Below are 20,582 nucleotides of genomic sequence, written 5' to 3'. Positions count from 1 at the left end.
CTGGGAACGCAGTGCCCAATCCTGCTGCCCCTCTGTCCCCTGCATTGCTGCACCGCAGGGCACGGAGGGGAGGGAGGAGAAGGGGAAACGTGTGTTTCCTGAATTGATTTTAGGGAAGGAGGAAGCCGCGGCACTGTCACATTAATTAGTGCAAGAGCTATTTGCAGCTATGAGCCACCTAAGATCGGTGGTCATCACATTTTGATACTAGGGAGCAGGGAAGAAAGGTTTTATAAGGGTATTTTCTGGCTCTTGAAGCCTTCCTTAAAAACACAGAGGAAAACCAAAGAGAACAGGCCATCCCAGGAGACATTCAAGGACAGGCTGGAAGTGGCTCTGAGCAGCCTGGTCCAGTGGAAGGTGTTCCTGCTTATTACAGGGGTTGGAACTGGATGAGCTTTGAAGGCCCATTTCAACACAAAACAGGCTGGGGTTATCTGATTCTCTGCCCTACACAGAACAAAGCAGGTGCTTTGGGGCAGCTCTGGCTAGGCTCACTCCCATGGCAAGGGCTGGCGGGTCCTCAGGGTCACCCTACTGCTGTCCCTGCAAAGCAGGGCTGCAGCTCCAGCTCCCCATCCCCACAAAGGTGTGAAGCCTGGTGGCTGACACACCAGGTACCACCTCTGGGGATGCTCATCCCCTTTGGTCCACTCTTGCTTTTCCTCCTCAGGGAGGCTGGGAGCTGAGGGAGAGGCTCTGGAAGTCCCGGGTGCGGTTGATGGGGCTCAGATCCCTGATGAGATGGAAATGCCTGCTGCAGGCTGATAACAGGCACTGTCTGATGGGGAGGCTCCAGCAGCACTCCCTGAGTCCAGGAGCACCTTTTGTTTCAGCAGATATTACCCCGCACACGTGCTCGCATCTGGATATCGATAAGCACGCCTGCTTATGCACCAACACAGCACAACATGCAGCCACATACCTCTGCATTCCTCCTCCCACCCTCCTTCCCCCTTTCCTCCACTCCCTTCCACCTTTATCTCCTCTTCATCTGCTCTTGCCTGTTAAACGTTATCTCTGCTCCTCGCTCAGAGCCGAGTCCCAGGGAAGGGTGGTTATAGGGGGTCACACAAACGGGGTGCTGAGGAATGGCAAACATTCTGGGTGGATTTGCTAAGTTTTTGAGGGGCTGGGGGAAGGAAGCAAGGGAAGATGGTCTCGTCAGACCAAAACGCTGCCAGATAGACCTCAGCCAGGGTAGGAAAATGCAGCAATATATGCATTGTGCTCCTCAGGCTGCTCAGGCAGGACCATGGCCACTGGGCACCAATAGATGTGAGCATCAAGGCCACCTCTACTGCAGGTCAGATTGAAAAGCAGAACAACAGAAATGTGGCTCTTACTGTCACTAAAAATGATTTTAAAAGCACAACCTCCTCCTGTCCTGTTGCTCATTCAGTAAAAGAAGATCTGCACAGTGAGCAAAGGCCAACAATACCCAACACAAGGACATGGAGTTACCAGGACTGTGGCAGCCACCCACCAAACCCATCCCCATCACACTTACTGTGTGCTGAGGGCTTGGTCCACTTGACTGGGGACAAAGACATCGCAGAGCATCTTCTGGTGTGGCTCCAGGATTTGTGCCCAGCTCTCCCTGGTCAGTGTCAGCCTTGCTTCCAGCAGGACAGCAGGTTGGCACTGGATGCTGCTTCCCTGTCTTGGCTTCAGTTAGGGCTCCTAGACCAAAAGCTATGTCTTTGGCATGGGCTAGACCAATCCTAGGAGCAGGCTGGTTTCCAGCTCCCCATCTTTCTGGAAAAAGAGGAGAAGCACATAATGCCAAAGGTACTTTCATCTTTGGGTACATACCAGGCCATCACTACCACTGGTTTCTGGGCTGAAGCACTGGCAGGGAGTCCACATCTGCAAATAAGCAGCAGCTCCACAGTGTGCATGGGACAGCATCCCTGGCCAGTCTGTACCTGTGCTTCCAAGTACCTGTGCACACACACATGTACACACAGCATCTTGGGAGCAAGGGCAAGGCAGAAGGGGTTCTGGAGTGTGGGTTTGAGCAACGGGAGCAACGGGAGCCAGGGCAGCGTGGCTGCAGCACACAAACTCTCTTCAATGGGCTGTACACTGAATTTATGAGCTCTTCAGTCATCACATTCACAATTTATATTCTCCAGCCTTTTAATCTCCACAATAAACTCGGACTAAACCTTTGCTGAGCGAGTGTTGAAATGTCACTGTTCCCAGCAGCCCCATGCATAAGGTGCCCAAAGGCAGGACCAGAACATGCTTCCTGATGGCTTCAGTGTGGGGTCTCTTCTCCAGTTCCCCACTCCCAGCAAAGCCATTGGTAATAGATCAGTCCTTCACTTGCCACCTTGATTGCCCAAGGCCCCCTTCTTTGATATACAACTAGCAAATACTGGGACACACACACAGGGGTGCCCTATGATCCTGCCTACCTTCTAGAGAAAGGGCTGCTGCTTTTCAGCAGGAGGCTTCAGGTCTGTGTGCACATCACCAGGACCCTCACCTGAGTTTTGTACCACTTGGGACTCCCCTTTTCCCCACAAGCCAACCCCACTGGTGCATTTTTACCCACCTAGAATTGCTTTACTTCAGAAGTCCACATTAGAAGAACCATCTCCAGAAGGTTTCCTGCTGGAGCAGTGGCTCTCAACAGGGACCAGTCTCTGAAGTGGGCAACTCTTTGCAAACTGAGACCTAAAACTGAGATGAAATTAGCACTGATAAACCTACTACTGCAGGGAGGCCCTCCCTGCTTGGATGAACCCCATGCTTTCAGAATAGGGTGGCATCATTTCTGCAGAATGCTTGAGTGGCCTCAAATAACACACTGAACTGTCAGGCACAAACCCAAGCGATGGCGTGAGCCAGCACTGAAATAATGAGAAGCTGATCTACAGCTTTTCCCCTCTGGTTTATTAAATGAATGCTCCACATACCGCTTCCCACTGACTGGAGACAGAGAGAAAATCCCAGGACAGTAACTCATCATCCTTTCTTCCCCTGCGAAGACTCAAGGCTGTGGCTATGTATGGATGTTGTGAAGTGATAAAGTCGCTGTGGCTTCACGCGTTACCCGGCCCCAGCTGAGCCATCTGACCGCGCTCGGCGCCCTGCAGCTGGGTGGTAAAACGTGTTTGCTCATGATGGGGCTGGGGCAGGTACCCGGCGGCGCGCTCCAGATAAGCACATGCTGCTGATAAGCAGGGCCTCATTCAGCCCCAGGACTCAACGGCTCGCAATGCAATCCTTGCCCCACGAGTCCCTCCTCTTTTCAAGTTGGAGCCCTCAGCATGGAGCTTGGAATGGGAAACAGCTCTGGGAGAGCGGTCACTGCGGGGAGGGGAAGGAGGGTCAGGGGCCATTCCAAAGAGGAGGAATAGCAGAAAGTAGTGCAAGGACTTGCCAACCTTGTTTTTCAGTACAACCTCAGCATAGCCATGCCTGGACAAGCACAGTGCAGATGACACATGCAGATGACCCAGGCATTGATACCAAAGTGCTCTGAATTCTGCTGGGGTCAGTGTGTGAACACAAGTTACATCACTGTTTGGGCTTTCCATGACCAGAGCAAAGCCTTGCCCTGGGCGTGGGTCATGATCTAACATGAAACACATGGCAGGCCCACCCTTGACTCCACTGAGGGGGACCAGGACCCCTTGTTGACCTCATACCTCAAAAAAGGATGGTTTCATGAGGTTCCTGCCGCTCTCCACCACCCACAAGTTGTTGTCTTCTTGCCTGAACCTTGATTTAGGCTCAAACCCCAACGTGAAGCTCAGAAAAGCTGGATACAGAGCCAGCCCTCTGGTTCTTCCTTCACCTCTGTGTCCCAGCCAGCACTCCCCAGAGCCACTCCATCTCCCATCCATCCCACAGCCAACCCCCATGCTGAGCCCAACACATGGGATCAGCACACAGGACACACTGACCATCCTCCTGCCCATGAAGGTGGGAATCCACATCAGTCAAGCATTTTTGACTCAGCATTCACAGCTGCAAAAACAGCAGGCAAACTCCTGACCTCCCAGAACTGAACACCAGGCACCTCTCTAGTCCATCCAGATGCTATTGGGGTGGCAGCTCTATCTGTTTAGAACATGTTCTCCTTATCAAGACATTGTTCTTATATTCTGAGAGGTGCGGAGTAACCTGGGGGTAAGTTTTCTACCTATTCTTCAATCTTGTTCTGCAGTCAGGCTTTCCCCCTGTTGTCCCCCAGCAGGTCAGCTCTAGTGCCCATTCCTGACTGAGCTCCCCAGGAACATGGCTCCAGGGCAAGTGCAGGGTCTCCTCTGATGGGGCTGCCTGTGGGGAGACACCTGATGACAGCTTGACTGGAGGAGCGAAGCGCGACTCGTGTTTGTTCAGATAGGAGAAGGACTTGGAACAAATGTCTCGGACTTATGCTGGTTTAGGTAAAAGGACCCCGGCCTAGTCACAGGATCAATGAGGCTGGTGAGAAACCACTCATGTAGGACCCCTGTGCCTTTGGGCCCTTTTAAAGTAGAAGAAAACAGCACAACAACAATAATAACAATAAATTCGGCTGGAAGAGACTTTTGAGATGTTCAAGCCCAACCGTAAACCTAACATTGACAAATCCACCAGTAAACCATGTCCCTAAGCACGACATCTACACATCTGTTAAATACCTCCAGGGCCGGTGACTCCACACTGCCCTGGGCAGCCTGTTCCAGTGCTTTTCAGTGAAGAAATTTATCCTCATATCCAATCAAACAATAATAGAAGATAGTTTTCACAACTCAGAGTTGTTCCCTCCTTTCTGGACCAGGACGCACTGAGGTACCAAGACCAAGGTAAGGGATTGGGGCTGCAAGTTTGGGGTCTCCTGTGGTGGGTGACCAAAAGCTTGGGATGTTTTGCTGCTTGGTGCCTTGTGTTTTACTCCCCATCCTGACCTGGCTGGCAGCTCCTGCCCTCACAGACCCCATGCCCGGGAGGGAAGAGGAGGTTGGACGTGGCGGTGCCTGGAGCAGGGGACCGGGGCGACAAGGACTGCCGCATCCGCATCCATCTGGCATTCTGAAGCAGCACATGAAGGAAAAGGAAGGAGGGGGTGCGTAGAAGAGAAAATCCCAAAGATGCTTGGATAATAAGCACCATTAAGGTTAGTCTGTCTCATGATTGTTTCTTATTAAAAAGAGACTGTACTTTATCTGTGCAGGATATGCTGTTTGGATGAGGGAATTAGCAGAGTGACTGCCTCCATATCATCTAATTAGCAAAAATGTTGATAAGCAGATACAATCACATATGATTAGGATCCTTTTAAAAAGCCACTCCATTAATTAAATAGACAGAGAGGCCGCCTCCAGCCCTCGCGTGCCACTGATTAGAATACAAATATTTACACTAATCTCACCTCCATCAGCCATGGGACACTTTTGAGTATTTTTAGTGACATCAGATTACTATTGATTTTCATCCCCAATGTCAGACCATTCTGTTAGTATCTGAAAGTGCTGCCTTCAGTTTCGGATGCTTTAAATCATGTTAAGGGTTTATCTTAATGACGCTGCTGATAACCACTGTTCAGGTCACTTGTACTTTCTCTTCAAAGAACACAGTCTGGGCTGGTTTTTATTGTTTGTACTTGAGATTTAAGATACGAAAAACATTTCTCATTTCAAAGCCTTGGTTTCTAGGGATGGGGCTGCCAGGCTAGTTTGGGTCTAGTTACTAGATGTGGACATGTCTCCCTCCTTTCCCTTTCTCCCTGCCTCTCCCTACCCTTTCTTTTTCCCTTGCTAACCTTTGGGCTCACATCAGTGACCTCTTCTGAATGGCTGCTCATCTCCAACCCCTGTTGCAGGCAGCAGACAGGAGGGCAGTGAGTGTCCTCTGGTTGGGAATGACAGTCCGCACTTTGCAGATGGGTAGGAGGCACTAAATCCAAGACAGACAATCCAGTGCAGCAGCCAGTCCTAGATGGGCTCATCATCCAAAGCAAGGATAGGAGGAGATGCTTTGCAAAGAGACAGCACAAGGCAGAGCCACCTCCTTCCTTCCCAATAGATACCTGGCCTGAGACCCTCCACCAGGCTTTTCTGATGTCTCATTTTCCCTTCTGGGTAACAGAGAGTAGGGAACAGCAATTGCTCTGGAAATTTCTGCCAAGCATCTGCAAATGGACCACATCATCACCCTCCTGAAGTCCAATGGACAATCCAAAAGAGACACCAGCCCAAATAAATGTGTCTCCCTGGTGAAGATTTCAAGCAAAACAATGAGCAAGCCACAAAGCCTTGGCTCTCCCTCAGTGCAGGAGCACTGGAAGAAACTGCTCCTCTGCAAAAGGAAGCAGAACCTAAGATCTCCCCAGCAAGGTGAGCCCATGGGTCCATGAACTTTGCGCTTCCTTCAGCCCCAGCCTTACAGCATCTTTTACCACCAGAATATGACAGGTACCTCCATACTACTGACCCCTCACTGCCCAGTGAGACAACCAGCAAAACAAAGCCTTACCCAACATGTGTTGGCTCAATCCCCTTTCTTCCTGCCTCTGTCACACTGCTTTCTTCAGGATAACATGTCTACCCCTTGGCTTCATTGCCCCACACATATGATGTATGTTAGGACAGCAGCCAGCTCATTCTCTGCACATATGCTCTTTGGTCTGGCCAGCTTTTGACTTCTTCACAAAGTGCGGGATCACGGAAAAGAGGGCAGTGATCTGCAACACATGCTGCTGTTAGTAGGTGTTTACGATGCATGTTCCACACAGATGGGTCCTCCTTACTGGCACTTCCTTGGAGACCTCCTTCATGCAATGATTCCCTGTGAAGATACTGCATTTCCCACAGGAATAGCCTATCCAGGGAACAGATACAGATGCAGGATAACCCTAGACTTGATCATCAAAGTTCAGCTCCTCAGGCTGAACTTGTCTCTGTGAAGTCCATGAGGCATCCTTGTACATGCATACACCTTGGGGCAGATATCCAAAACAGCATGTAGAGCAGAGGCTGCTGCCATAGGGTGATGTGCCCCATAGGGTTAATATGCCCTCACTACACCACACTTCCTGCACTGCTCAAGAAACCGTACCAGGTATGTGAGAATCCCACCTTTGGGTAGGTACAGGCAGCAAGTCACGAGTCACATCCCTGACATCACAGCTACCTTGTGCAGCTACAGCATCACATGTATCATCTATGTCTAAAAACATCAGGCCTGTGGAACCAGCTCCACCCTAGAACGAGTACAACAGAGCAACGGTTGACTGAGCCCCCTCTGAGGTCACAATTCACCACCAGCAGCCTTACTTGGCTTGGTCGAGCAGTGTTGTTGGTGTCCAGGAGCCTCTGCATGCTGGTCATCCCTGGGCTTTACATCCTTCGTGGGTCAGAGGTACCAGGCGTCTTCCAACAACCCCTCGTTTCCTTTGAAATGGTGGATTATTACAAAGTCCTGGGACTGAAAAATAGTGCCTCACAGGATGATGTTAAGAAATCCTACCACGAACTGGCACGAAAATGGCATCCTGATAAGAATCCCAACAACAGGGAGGAAGCTGAAGAGAAATTCAAAGCTGTCGCTGAGGCATACAAGGTTCTGTCTAACCCTCAGAAACGATCGCTCTATGATGAGTCTGTTAAGGAGAGCAGATCCCCCAGAGCAAGAGGTACCACAGCCTTTGGAGGGCTGAATCCCTTTGCACATGATTTCTGGGACCCCTTTGATAACCTGAGATACAACGAAGAAAATGGGCATGGGGAAAATGGAAGAGGAAGAATGTCCAACCTGTTTTCTGATTTTATGGAGTCATTTATGCAACTGAATCCATTCAGCACCAGCAAGCAGCCCAAATCCACCTTTGCTGAGGACAGAGCTCGGCCACATGATATTAGATCAGTGTTAACCATTACTAAAGTGATCAATGGCAAAAGGATCACCACTCGGAGAATCATCGAGCATGGGCAGGAGAGAATAGAAGTGGAAGAAGATGGGAAGCTGAAGTCTGTGACCACCAGAAATTGTAATGGCACCCTGCACAAGCATTAGCTGCAAGCTGTGGTTTGTGCTCTCACTGTTCAACGGATGTGACCTACTGCAAGTAGCACTAATAAATGCTGGCACAGTAATAAATAACACAACCGATGCAGACCTCTCAGTGGTTGGGAACAAATACTTCACAGGAAAAGATTTGGAGTGCTGCTAAACTAAGAAGTGGGACCCTACTAACCCTGTGTAAGGTGATAGTGCTTGCTCAGTAAATAGGTATGGTAGATTTATCTGAAAGCAACCTTGCTGGTTTGCAAGAGTCCAAGTTGATATATCAAGAGGAGACAGGGTGGTTGATGGACAGGTAAGAGAGCAATATGACAAGCTATAGGTCTTGTTCCCACTCCTTGAAATGCCAATCTTGAAGACTGCTAACTGGGAGGATAAAGAGTGGGGTGAATGCACAACTTGCAGGCTGAGTGATGAACATCCTACCTCTGGTGTATAAGAAGATGTGCTCTCATTGCAAAAGTTTCTGTACACAGGCAAGAAGGTGGGGAGGGTGAATGGGACACATAGGGCCTGGAGGAGAGGGGCTAGGGAAGGAAAAATCAAAGACAGGAAGAAAATACCATTCTTCACACTGGAGCAGAAACTGGGGGCCTTCTTGAGAATGCCCTGCAGATTATGACCACAGACTCTGATGGAAGCACTGTGTAGCTTGGGGGCTGAGAGTGAGCCAGGGAGAAGGTGCATTTGGCTCTTGGACAACCTCTGGTCCCTTTCTGCTTGGAGCCATTCAAACAAAAAAGAGCTAAATTCAAACCACGAGCAAACAGATTCCAGGGGGCTGAATTTAGCTCCCTCTTTGTGCAATGCTGGATGCGGGGACTTAGATGGTGCTTTACCATCTCATTGTCTCGCTCGCAGCTGCAAGAGCCAGTTCACAATGCATTTCTTGCACCGCCTGCCAGCATGCTGCTTTCGTCCTCCACTGAGCTAAGAACCCGCTCCCCACGTTTCCGCCCTCCCCTGTGCTGACATGAACCACTGAGCCTTGTTTTGTGCTTGGCCAGATCACCTTAGGCGTTTAAACTCTAACACGCCTCTTATGTTTGGTCCCACGCTACATCCCCTTGAGTTTCCCAGCTTGCCCTGCCCACTGATGTCTCCCTGGAGACTGGAACTAGCTTTCAGGGCCATTTCCACTCCAATCCAGATTGCAATTGCTGCCTGCATTTGGGCAGGTCTTTGCATCTGTTTCCTCTGCTGTAAAATGGGAATAACAGACTCCCATGCTTTGAAGGAGACTGGGAGGTGGTGAACCTACTGAAGGCTCCAAACATGGAGCAGTAAGTTGAATAAGCCAGAACACTGCCACCCCTTAATAAAATAATTTTACTTTTGAATAGCAAAATGGAGCTTAAATGACCTTCCTTAGCAACTGATGCCATGCCTAGCGTGGGAAAACAGACCCAAACTGTATTTGTTATGCTCAGGGCTGTGAAGTCCCTGCAAACCCCTCTCCCAGTAGGAACAAGACACAGCACTGGGAGGCAAGTAGCTGTCTGAGTGCAAACTGGCTTCACAGATGGAGGCCACCACTGATGGGAGCAGGGAAAGCCTTGGTGCCGGGACAAAGCAGGCGATCTGCTCCTCCAAAGCTTGGGAACCATCAACAGTCCTGAGTTGGGGACTCAGGATACAGAGATTATGGGGCTTGGTACAGAAAGATCATTTTGGTCAGCAGAAACACAAGTAAATATTTCTCCTGATACTCTCTCTGTGGACACCATGTTCATGTGAGGTGGCTTCTTGAATTTACCTTATGCTACTTCAAGGAAGTCCAAGGTAAAAAAACAATAACAAAGCAACAAACCCCCCATTACTGCACATTTTGGATCGGAAACTGAAATGGTCTTTGATCAAAGTATGTTCTGAAATCTGGACCAGAGCTGAATTCCCAGCTCCTCAGCCCTTCCAGCTTGCAAGGGCTAAAATTTTGCTTCAGTCTCATCTCTAATGGGATATTTTTATGTCTGCACATCAATATTTCCTGAGCTGAGGTGAAGTTATGCAGGTCTACACACATCTTGGACCTGTCCTACCTTGGGTCAGCAATTCCCTCTCTTGCATGGGTATCTAAGGCAACCTCTAAGAGCAAGTACTTCCTTTTCCCATCCCTGCGTCAGAGCATTCCCATTGCTGCTTGCAGCAGCAGTTAGCTCCTGGGGCAGCTCTGGCAGTTGCCTCTACCAAAACCTGCTGTTAGGAATATGGGAACATGGATAGGGAAGGGACCCAGTTCACCTGCTAAGTGTCTAGTCCGGGAGGAGCTGCAGATCCTCTCCCTGTGTGCTGCAGGCCACTAAACAACTTGCTGCCCTTCTTGAGGTTAAAGAAACAAGACAGCCCTAAAGGTCTGGGGTAGGAGAGCAGTCAGACTGTGCCAGCAGAGTCCTGCACACTTTAAGAGCGAGAAATGTGCCAGGAGTGTCCAAACCACCATGGAAACAGGTTGTGGCTTTGACAGAGAAATGAACAGACCCCAGCAAACCTTGCCTTGGAAGGAAAGCTTTGTCTGTCCCCAGCCATGGGATCAGAGTGACACTGAGCCTGCCAGCACAGTAACACCTTCAAGGAGTTTTTGAAGCCATTTCTCATGCCATTCAGCAGCTGCAGTGCCAGAGGAGGCAGCACCAGATGCCAGCCACAGCCCAGCCCAGGAGACTTTGCCTCACCCAGTTCCAGCTCTCTGTTCCTCTCCCAGAAATGCATCTTCCCTCTAAAAGACTGTATCTGGGGACCTTTCCTGGTCTATCAGGTGTGTTTGTAGCTGGAGGTGCTTGCATGCACTTGCACGTGCAGCCTATCCACCTACGAAGACCATAGGTACGAGTGGCAGAGCCTTTTGCTCAACTGCGGATGGAAACCAGCTCCTCATCCTTCCAGCAACCCTTGGACACAATGGGCTCATTTCAAGCACCAGCTCTGCTTGAACACATCACACTGGGGGGCAGTTTGAAGCCTCCTGTTTGTCTGCAGCACCAAACACAAGCGCATGGAGAGGCTGAGGCATTATTTTATTAGCTGGCCCCACAACTACTTTAATGTGGGCTGAGGCTGTAAAACCAAAAACATACATAAAAGCACTTGGAATTACTTCATAAAATACTAAATCACAATATTAACCAACTGACCTTTGCTCTATACAGACCTGCTAATTTTAGCAATTACAGCCAACAACTTGAACATATCAAGTGGGCAACTGTTTAACAATAATGACATCTGCTTGGAAAATCAAATTATGTCTAAACATCTTTAAACCCCCACCAGGGGATACCTGCTTTCTTTTTGCAACTGTTAGTCTCTGCCTAATAGGATTTTAAGCTTGCTGCCTGCTGCACACTGTGGTGGCAGTGGCCCCTCTCCCTGGAGTGGCAACAGCAGCGCTGCCATCCCATTAAGCAGGGAGTGAGGATCTCTGCTTGGACAGTGATGGAAGCGGCTTGGGTTTTGACAGCTTAATCTGATAGACGGGTGCATTAGCTGGATCCCTTCACTCCCCATGCCCTCTGCAGCTCCCCAAGGTTACACGTGCTGGACGCAGCCAGGGCTATGGGCTGTTTCTCGGGAAGGATTTTGCTACCAAAGATGGGCTTTGCAGCCTTCGGTGCCTTTTGTGGGGTAACCAACATGAGATTTCCTCCTGCAATGTCCTTAGACACAAACTAGTTTTGTTTTCTATGACCTTCCATTTCCTTCCTCTCTTTTCTCCCTGCTTTCCTCCCCTACCCCCAGCTACTTAAATCCCCCCTCTGCTCTCCCTGCTTTGTGAGTGAAACCCCAACACTGAGATCTGTTCTGCTCTATAATGAGATCCCCTGAAAGACGACAGCCATGCAGTGCCTTTTGCAGCCGTATTTCAGGCCTGCAGGTTTTTCTTGCCAAGAAAAGTGACGTTAGAAGCAAATGGAACCAGTGAGGAAGAGTGAGCACGAGACCACCCAATTCTGCAACAAAGGACCCCAATGCAGACCCTGATCCTCTACTGTAGAATCAAAGGTCTTCATCCAAGCCCTCAGTTAGGTTGCTGCAACCCCTTGAGCTCCACTGATCTGGCAGCAGCCTCAGCTCCATGGTCCCACTCCTGCACCCACTCAGCACCCTGGGCTGCGAGGCTATTGTAAGATGCCTGAATTGAGATACAAGAACAGAATATTTCCGTCCCTTCTCCTCCCTCTCTCTGCCTCCTTGGCCAGCCTGGCTCTTTTCTGATGGAGCGTGCAGCAAAATCACAATCACATGTTTGTAGCAGTAGGAGGCCATTGGCATGGAAGCGGCTGTGATGTCACTACAAACATTTCCACCCTATCCCATTTCTCCAGAACAGTCTCTGTTTTTATGACCCCATCCTGAGATCTGCAGGAAATCAAATTGTCCTGGTGCTATTTTGAGCGCTGGTGTCATGGCATCAATCTATAATGATGCGGTGTCAAGCCGGAGAGGCTTGAGCGCTGTGCTGCGGTGTCACAGCCGGTTTGCTCCGAGCAGCTCTTGGGGCTGGATCACAGCCCTGCGGGTGCTCGGGACACGTTCGCTGTGCCAGCAGGATGAGCCGCAGGGGCAGCTCACAGGGCATGTCTGGATTTCATCCCTTGGCAGCTCCCACCCCCCGTTAGAGGTTACCAGCTCCATGGTACCAGAAGACAAACACACACACAAGCCATGTGTGGCTCCCACAAGGCACACTGGATGGATGCACGAGGGCCCAGGGGTTGCATGTGAGGGAAGGGATGAGCATGGTTGCAATGCACTTGTGCAGGGCAAGGGGAGATGTAAGCAAGGGAGGGAGAGATTTGGGGACAGACAGACACTGGCAAGGTGCCTGGGGCAAGAAATCAAGTGACAATCTGTTCAAAAAGGGAGAAGCAGCATCAAGCAGATGCAAGTTCCTGTCTAAACTAGGATTACCATCTACACAGAATGAACCATGGGTTAGATCCCCCTGACCAGAGATTCAGACAGGGGTTTAGATCCCAGTGTGCTCATGAAATGCTTCTCTGATACTTTCCACCAACATGTACTCCTGCAGACTGGAGCTCTCCTTTGTGCTCCTGTCTCACAGGGAAGAATCAGGCCCTGAGACATCTCTTGGTAATTAAGCTCCAGCAGCATCCTTACCTGATTTACCTCCTGCACCCAAACCTTATCTTCTCCTCAAAGCACATCAGATATAACACGCAGCATACACAAACCACTCCTGAACTGAGATCTCCAACAGAAGCAACAACATCTGCAGTAGAATTTTATCTATTGGACAGAGAGCTCATCCTGGAAGAACTTAAGACAGCCCAGAGTCCCCTGGAGCGCAGCAGGAACAAGCAACGGTTTGACTAAAAAGCAGTGGGAGAGATGCGGTGGTGGCTCCTAGAGAGCAAGAGAACATGGGCTGCTTCTCAGAAAGTGTTCTCTGTACAAAGGGAGCTTCTCTGTTATTTGTCCTTAATAAACATAAAGATTTAGCAGAAGGGTGCAGGTTTGGACCCTGCATTAAGATCAGAACTCTTCCAGGAGAAACATCCCTTCACAGGCTATGTAATGGAAAGTCAGCACCTCTTTGCAAAGGCAGAAGAGAGCCTAGTGGCAGAGTTTGAGTATCTGAAGGCTCATATGAAGCACCCAGTGCTTGTGTGTTTGCTTTCTATAGCACCAGAAGATACACATGCTACAATCCCAGACAGGGAAGGGCATTAACTGCTATACCACATTAGGAAACTCCACCACCCAAGCTCAATCTCAACAGAACTGGATGTGACCCTTTATTTACCTTTAGCCACAACTGCTAAACCCACTGCATCCAAAGGAGCCAGCACTGAGACCAGATAACCTCCCTCTAAACTCCTGCATGGGGAGCATCAGTAAGTGGGGCCAGCAGACTGGCCTGAGACAACATGCCAGTTCCCATGAAATTGCCGGGTCTTTATTCATCTCATCTCTGAAGCTTTAATTTTCAAGCCCTCCTTTATCTTTGGCTATGATTAGCGCTCAATTGCGTGCACCTTTGGTCACTCTCCAAAAAGCACCAGGCAAAGGAGCACATGGGACTTGAATACCACCCACTTCTGAAGCATTCAAGAAAATTCTCTACTGTTTGACTGCAGTATCTGCTTTCCCATCTTCCATGGGGCTATGCCCTGTAACTCTCTCTCCATGGCTGGCAGAACTTTGCGCCCTTCCTTCCCCAGGCTCAGACCTCCCTGGTGCCATTACAGACAGCTCCTCTCTTTCCCATGCCCTTGATCACTCTGCATCTTGGCTGGGTGATGCAACCCACCCTTCCCAGCTCCTCCGCTTCCTCACTTCACCCTGAATTCCTCTCACCTCCCACCAATGCCTTCCAGGAGCCGCTTGCTTTCCTTCCGCCTGCTGCTTGCTAACGCTTTCCTTCCCACTTTGGACACTGCACCCCTGTAAATAGTTGCTTGGGTTGCTCAGCGAAGAACCTGGCTTCTTCCCACCACCCATGATGACATGAGGAAAACCCTCAATGGCATTTCAGCAGCTGCAGAATGAGGCCCAGCAGCACCAAGTGACTTGGCAAGGAGTGACACCGGTGTTACAGACGCTCTCCAGCGTGGTCAGAGCGAGGAGCCCGTGTGGGGTGATAACACTTGTTTAACCTTATTTTTTATTTCATTACTCCCTCTCTGTGGCTCCTCCCGAATGAACGGGGGGTTTATTGCTGGGGTTAAAAAACACCAATTTGCATTACATCCTGGCTCCCACTGTAATACTTCAGTCTTGTTTCTCTCTCGTCCCCTCTCCAGAACAACTGATGCTATCGCAGCCTGATTTAATTTCAAAGACGGATTGTGATTTGGCAGTCGGGGGAAAAAAAAAAAGCCAAGTTAATCAAAAGTCACCATCTGCTGCGTTGCCATGGGGATATTCCTCCCCAATAAATGTGCTCTTTGCCAAAATCACAGATAACAGCACTATAAAGGGTGGGAGGTGGAGGGGGGAATCAAAGAAAGAAGTTCCGACACTAGGGGGAAAAACGAAAGAGAGAAATGAGGGAGAAACAAGAGACAGAAGAAGTGGGAGAGAGAAGGGAGCATTGGCTACTGAGAGAAAATGATGGATGGACTGAAATAGGGAGAAGGAGCAGGAAATCAGAGAGACTAACCAGCAGCTAAGGGTGACAAAGTGATGGAGGGAAACAGACAACTGGAAAGGAGGAAAGAGGAGAGACACCTCGAGACACTCTGCTGCCTGAGATACCAAACCAAAACAAGCAGAGATAAGAGAATTGCCCTCAAAGCCTTCTCTCTGGGGAAGGGGAGAAAACTGGAGCATCAGTGAGAACTCACAGGGATGTTGGTTGGGGCTCAGGAGGAGATCTTACCTCTATTTGCACCTCAGTTACCCAAAATAAATCCCTGGATGGGGCAGACGGTGACACGTGGGGATGAGCAGGGTCAGGATGCTGGCGCTCTAGCAGCCCGCATGCAGTCAGCGCCCCATGGTGAGCTGGAAGGGTTTGAAATGCTGCAACATGGCATCAGGACCTGGTGGGTTAAAATACGAATTATCTGCAATTGAATGTCTCCAATCTGTCCTGAGGCAGCTGAGGGGCAGGGGCCAGTAGTTCAACAGCCACTGTTGGCTTTCATTTCCTCTTGTGATACTGGGTAGCAGTTTGGGATATGGAATATAAGGGCAAAGAGTGCATCTGTGCAGGGGCTCACTGCTGGCTTTAGTGCTCATTGGGGCCTGGCTGGACTCCTGCAGCACCATGCACAGGCACTGGGCAAGGCACTCAGCCAGAGAGTAATGGTGTCACCTAATATGAAATGAGTAAAAGCTGTCCAATTTTAGGTCACAATGTGCTGGCTGACCCCTGACCCTCCTTGGAGTGCTGCTTGTGTGTGTTGAGTGCCCCTATTAACCCCCAGCAGCTAACGGAGACGTGGGAGGCATCCCATGCTCCTGCCCAAGCCTAGTGGGACCCCTAGCAAAGGGGTCACCTAGCACCCACACCAGTAAGATGGGATGAATTGTTCACAACAGAGGTACCACAAACCTTTTCCTTTCTCCTCCCTGATGAAGAATAATCCTGGAACAGATCACAGGTTGTGTGAGTTCTTCACTCAAAAAATAACTGAATGATTTCTGTATGAGTTTGTTCTGTAGTTCAGTACTAGCACTGATGAGAGCTGCTGCAAACTGACCGGAGGAGCACAACTCCATGTTGCCCATATCCAACAGTCAAAAACTCTCTAAAAGCTCTTCCCTTTGCTCCCACCTCCTCCCCACGCCAAGATGTGCTGTAAAAATCACAGGTCTTAGAACAGTGTTGGATATTCTTCTGTGTACAATCCTTTCAGAGCACTGGGGTCACACTTCCATCCTTCTCTGCTCAGCTGCAGAAGTGTTTTGTGTTGAAGGAAAGCTGAAGAGCCTCCTATCAATGGCTCCAGGAGCTGGGTTTTAGGAATGTACACTAGGGTATGTCCTACTAGAGCATTAATACCAGTTGAACATATAAACGTGGAAAGAGAAGGGAAGTTGGAGTTAATTAATTTAAAAATGAGTATTGGAGTTACTGGGTAACATTCATCAGAGCAGCTTTAGTGAAGACCAAAGGTATTGGGTGGTCCTCTGAGCTCAAACAGCCTCACTGGTGTGAATGGAGGCAGACAGGCTGTCACAGCACCAGAGTTCCTGTACTCCAGAGCCCATCCTCCCCCCTGACCACCACCTCCAGGATGCCCAAAACACCTTACCTGAGCCAGACAGCATCCAGGGAAGCAGACATGGCCATGGCAGTAACAGGGCTCTTCCACTCCCGGCATCCTCCCTCTGGTGGCACAGTGGAACTCACCTACAGCCAAAGTTGAGGGAAGGTCCAGCAGATTGTCCAAAAGCCTCATTACCCTCTGTAGATACAGGATGGTGCCTCCAGGGAGCTACTGGGGCTGTTCTCCATGTGGGATAGCTTTTGGGCTAAGGACAGGCCACGGCTGTGTCACCCCCAGAACAGGGTCCCTGTAAGAGAAGATGGAAGAAATGAGCTGAGAGTGAACAGACCTACAGATGGGAGAGAGATGGCACTGATGTGGGAACTGGAGAACCTGGGGGCAGAAGAAAAGGGGGAAACTTAAGTAATGAAAGCGTGAGATGGAGTGAAAGCTCTCTGGAATGGGCAGGGAGGGCTTGTGAGAGAGGCAGAGGATGAAACCACACAGACTGGAGAAATGCTTCTGGACAGTGTAAGCACGAGATGCATGAAGACCCACATTCACATCCTGCTAGCACAGAGCGTAGGACATGGGGTTAGATGGCAGAGGGATAGGACTAAGAAACAGAGGGATGGGACTAAGAAAGCCTCCAGAGGAAAAGAACCTTGACAAACAACCTGGCACATGTATGTGAAAGGCTGAAATTGCAATAGCACCAAGCGAGGGATGCCCCATTGGCAGCACCATGCAAAAATGGCCACAGTACCCACTGGGAGAGCCGAGAGGATGAGGACATTAGCAAAGCAAAGCACTAAACCAAGCAGCATCATGAAAAACAGAGCCCCCATCACCACCCTGCCTGCACCACCTCTCACTTCCTGCTCCTGCCTTCCCCTGTCCTCTCATGGGACTGTTACAACATTTTACACAGTGGGAAGGAGGGGAGCTCCAGCAGGAGAAAGGGCAAAAATAGGGAAACAGTGAAGATTTGTTTAAAACCAGAGAATTTTGTTAAACAAAACCTTTTCCTGTGCAGTCAGCTTATTGCTATTACCACCTTTCTTTCCCCACCCCAATTAAAGAGCAAATTATACTTATCAAAGAAAAGAAGGTAAAGAGAAATCTGAAAGGCTCTAAGAAACCTTTAATTATTAGTATAGTGGCATGAAAAGCTGTTGAGCCCCTTAGAAACATACATGGCCAATTATCAAAAAATATAAGAGATGCAGAAAGAAAGGTTTGTCTAATAAGTCTGAATCGCAGGGCCATTTAGAACATCAGTGTTAAAGCATTAGAGTTAAATGGAAAAGTAAAAAGGGGCTGATGGTTTTAACTATTTCACAGGAGGACAAGAGGTTGATACTGATAAGACAAGCAGTATAGTGAAGTTAATTATCTGCGGCCCTTGGTGCACAAAGCTTTTTGAGCTGGTGATTAATAGAGATAAACCATTCAAACTCCACATTTCTAAGGTGAATGAAGATGGCAGAGGAGCTGCACAGCCCCAGCATACTAACTACTGCAACAGCAATGGCCCTGCTGCTGCCGAGGGCACTGATGGGTTTATCCCACCTGATCCGCTCCCAGCAGCAGGGAGGTTTGGGAGGGTTGGTTGGCCAAACATCCCCAGCACCCCTGGGTGTTTCCTTCACTGGAGGTGGCTGGGGCAGCTTCCCTTTAACTAATACAAACCATCTTTATGAAATGCTCCAGCATTACCTCTGACTGGAGATATTTACATGCAGGTATTTAATGCCACGCTCATCCTTCTTGTGCTGCATTAGCTGCTGGTCCCAGGTCTGCTTGCTCCTATGTCTGTGTAGAGGACTGCTCCTTCAGCTCCTCATCCCACAGCTCAAGGAGAAGTATTGCAGCCTCCTTGGACCAGGGGTCAGTGGAGTAGGGAGGGGTTCAAAGTGCTTGAAGATATGAATTCTGTTTTACAGTCACAGGGTACCTGCAGGGAGAATGGGAATAAGTTAAGCGGTCTGGTGCTTCTGTGAGAACCAGGGAACGAGGATGTGGATGCAGGACTGACTCGGCCCTTCAACATTCTGAGACAGAGAAATCAGGCACCATGAGGTTTATCACGCTTGAGTCTGGCAGATAACACCTAAAAATGGTGAGCCTGGATGGACAATCAAGAGACATCCCCATCTTACAAGGTTTCCAGGCAGATCTCCAGCCCAAAGCAGTTCAGCCATGCTGCCACAACAGTCCTAACCTCCGAACTCTGGGATTTGGGTCATTTCTCCAAAACTGGAACAGAAGAATTCCCATGAGTTTTCCAGTACTTCCTGCTGGGCCCCCCCTAGATGCCACAACTGCTGGTTTGCTTCTTCTGATGTTTCAGTGTTTCTGTCTAGAGCCCAGCAAGAACAATGAGGCTCAGAAACAGCAACAAAACCGAGAAGCAGTCAGGAGGAACGGACTCCATTTCTAGGCTTCACAGACTCCTTGGTGCGTAAGTTTCCAGCTCGATTTGAATTCTAGGATGACTTTGGGGTTGGCTGTTATTTTCTCCGCAGTGGTTCCCTTGTCCTTGATAAGTTTGGAAAGGCAGCTCCACTTCAGCATCTGCAAACAAAAGAATCTTATATTTTTGGCCAAACTAAATTGAATAAATTTTGCGTTTGTTAATTGCATCCAGGCCAACCTCACGCAGGGCCAAGTTTCAGCCCAGTGGGATTTGCACATGGCCGGGATACAAGCTATTGTAAATGGGGATCCCTGAAGGAAAAGCTGACAGATGGTGATTCTAAAAATGTTTGTCAGAGCCAGCCTTTGTGACACAGAAACCCCATAGCCAAGGGGGTCCCTGGGTTGGAGAGATGGTTCTGAACTGTATGGAAGGCTGGGGGAGTTTGCTGGTACTGGAGAAGTTTGACTGGGCCTCTTCTTGTTGCTGCCAACCCCATTTCCATAGACCCCCTCTCTAAGATCTGGTTGTTTGAATAAAATGGAACTTGGATCAATGCTGCACCTGGTTTTCCAACTACATATTCCAAAACCACTCCGATTTCCATGCTATAAAATGGGACCAAGATGGACACGGTTTATTCAAACTCCATGGAAAACTCAGTGGGGTTAGAATCTGGCTTGTGCATCAGCATTTTGGTGCTGGGATCAACACCAAAACTCATTGGCCTGTCTTCCCTCTTAGCACCACTTTTCTTCTAACTAAATGACTGTGTTGAATGTCTGGACCAAGAAGGGTCCCATCCAACCCACGAGCAGCAAGCAAGGAAGTTTCTCCTTGTGATTTTTCTGGTCAAGCACTGCAGATCCAAATGTTTCCAGGCAAGGAAGAGAAGATCCAGAAATGAGTTCCCATGTTGGCTCTGTTCAGAACAGCAGCATCCCAAGATACCAGCAGCTTCCCCAAAGGGCTCTGCAGCAGACATCAGGCTTTTGCTGTCAAGTTTCACCCTTGGAAAGAGCAGGTCTCTCCCTTCCCTTGCTCATCCTCATCAGTGTCGAATTTCTGCGGCTGTCCCAACAAACGGGTTTCAGTAGCTTGATGCAAAGCACCAGGAGAGGAGTTAAATCAGGGTAATGTGCCAAGAGTGAGCTCTGCCCCACAGCTCCTGCAGGTGGGAGGCCGGAGGGTGCCTGGACCAGGCTGGAGCTGTACAAGCACCCTGGTCACCTAAGGGTGAGGGTGCTGGCTCCAGGGCGGCAGCAGCAGCGGCTCCAGCAGCGTTAGGAGCCCCTCGCAATCAAGTTCAAATTACACATCAGACACTTGCTCTCCCGCAGCCTCCAGACACCAGCTGCTGGGTCTTAGACCGGGGAAACCTTTCCCGACCGGCGCAGGTGGTGAGGCTGGAGCACGCAGAGCACCAGCAGCCCCATGGCCATCCCCACAGGGGCAGCACCAGC

General features: G+C 49.6%; 1 protein-coding gene across 1 annotated transcript; it reads left to right on the top strand.

The window, feature by feature from the left end:
* Positions 1–7,401: 7,401 nt before the first annotated feature.
* DNAJB8 (DnaJ heat shock protein family (Hsp40) member B8) lies at positions 7,402–8,016 on the top strand. The gene has a single exon (XM_005142239.2). It carries the CDS (start codon positions 7,402–7,404, stop codon positions 8,014–8,016), a length of 615 nt encoding a protein of 204 aa, XP_005142296.2.
* The last annotated feature ends 12,566 nt before the right edge of the window (positions 8,017–20,582 follow it).

Source organism: Melopsittacus undulatus, chromosome 9 (genome assembly GCF_012275295.1).
Source record: "Melopsittacus undulatus isolate bMelUnd1 chromosome 9, bMelUnd1.mat.Z, whole genome shotgun sequence".
Classification (NCBI taxonomy): Eukaryota; Metazoa; Chordata; class Aves; order Psittaciformes; family Psittaculidae; genus Melopsittacus; species Melopsittacus undulatus.
This window is presented reverse-complemented; position numbering and strand designations above follow the sequence as displayed.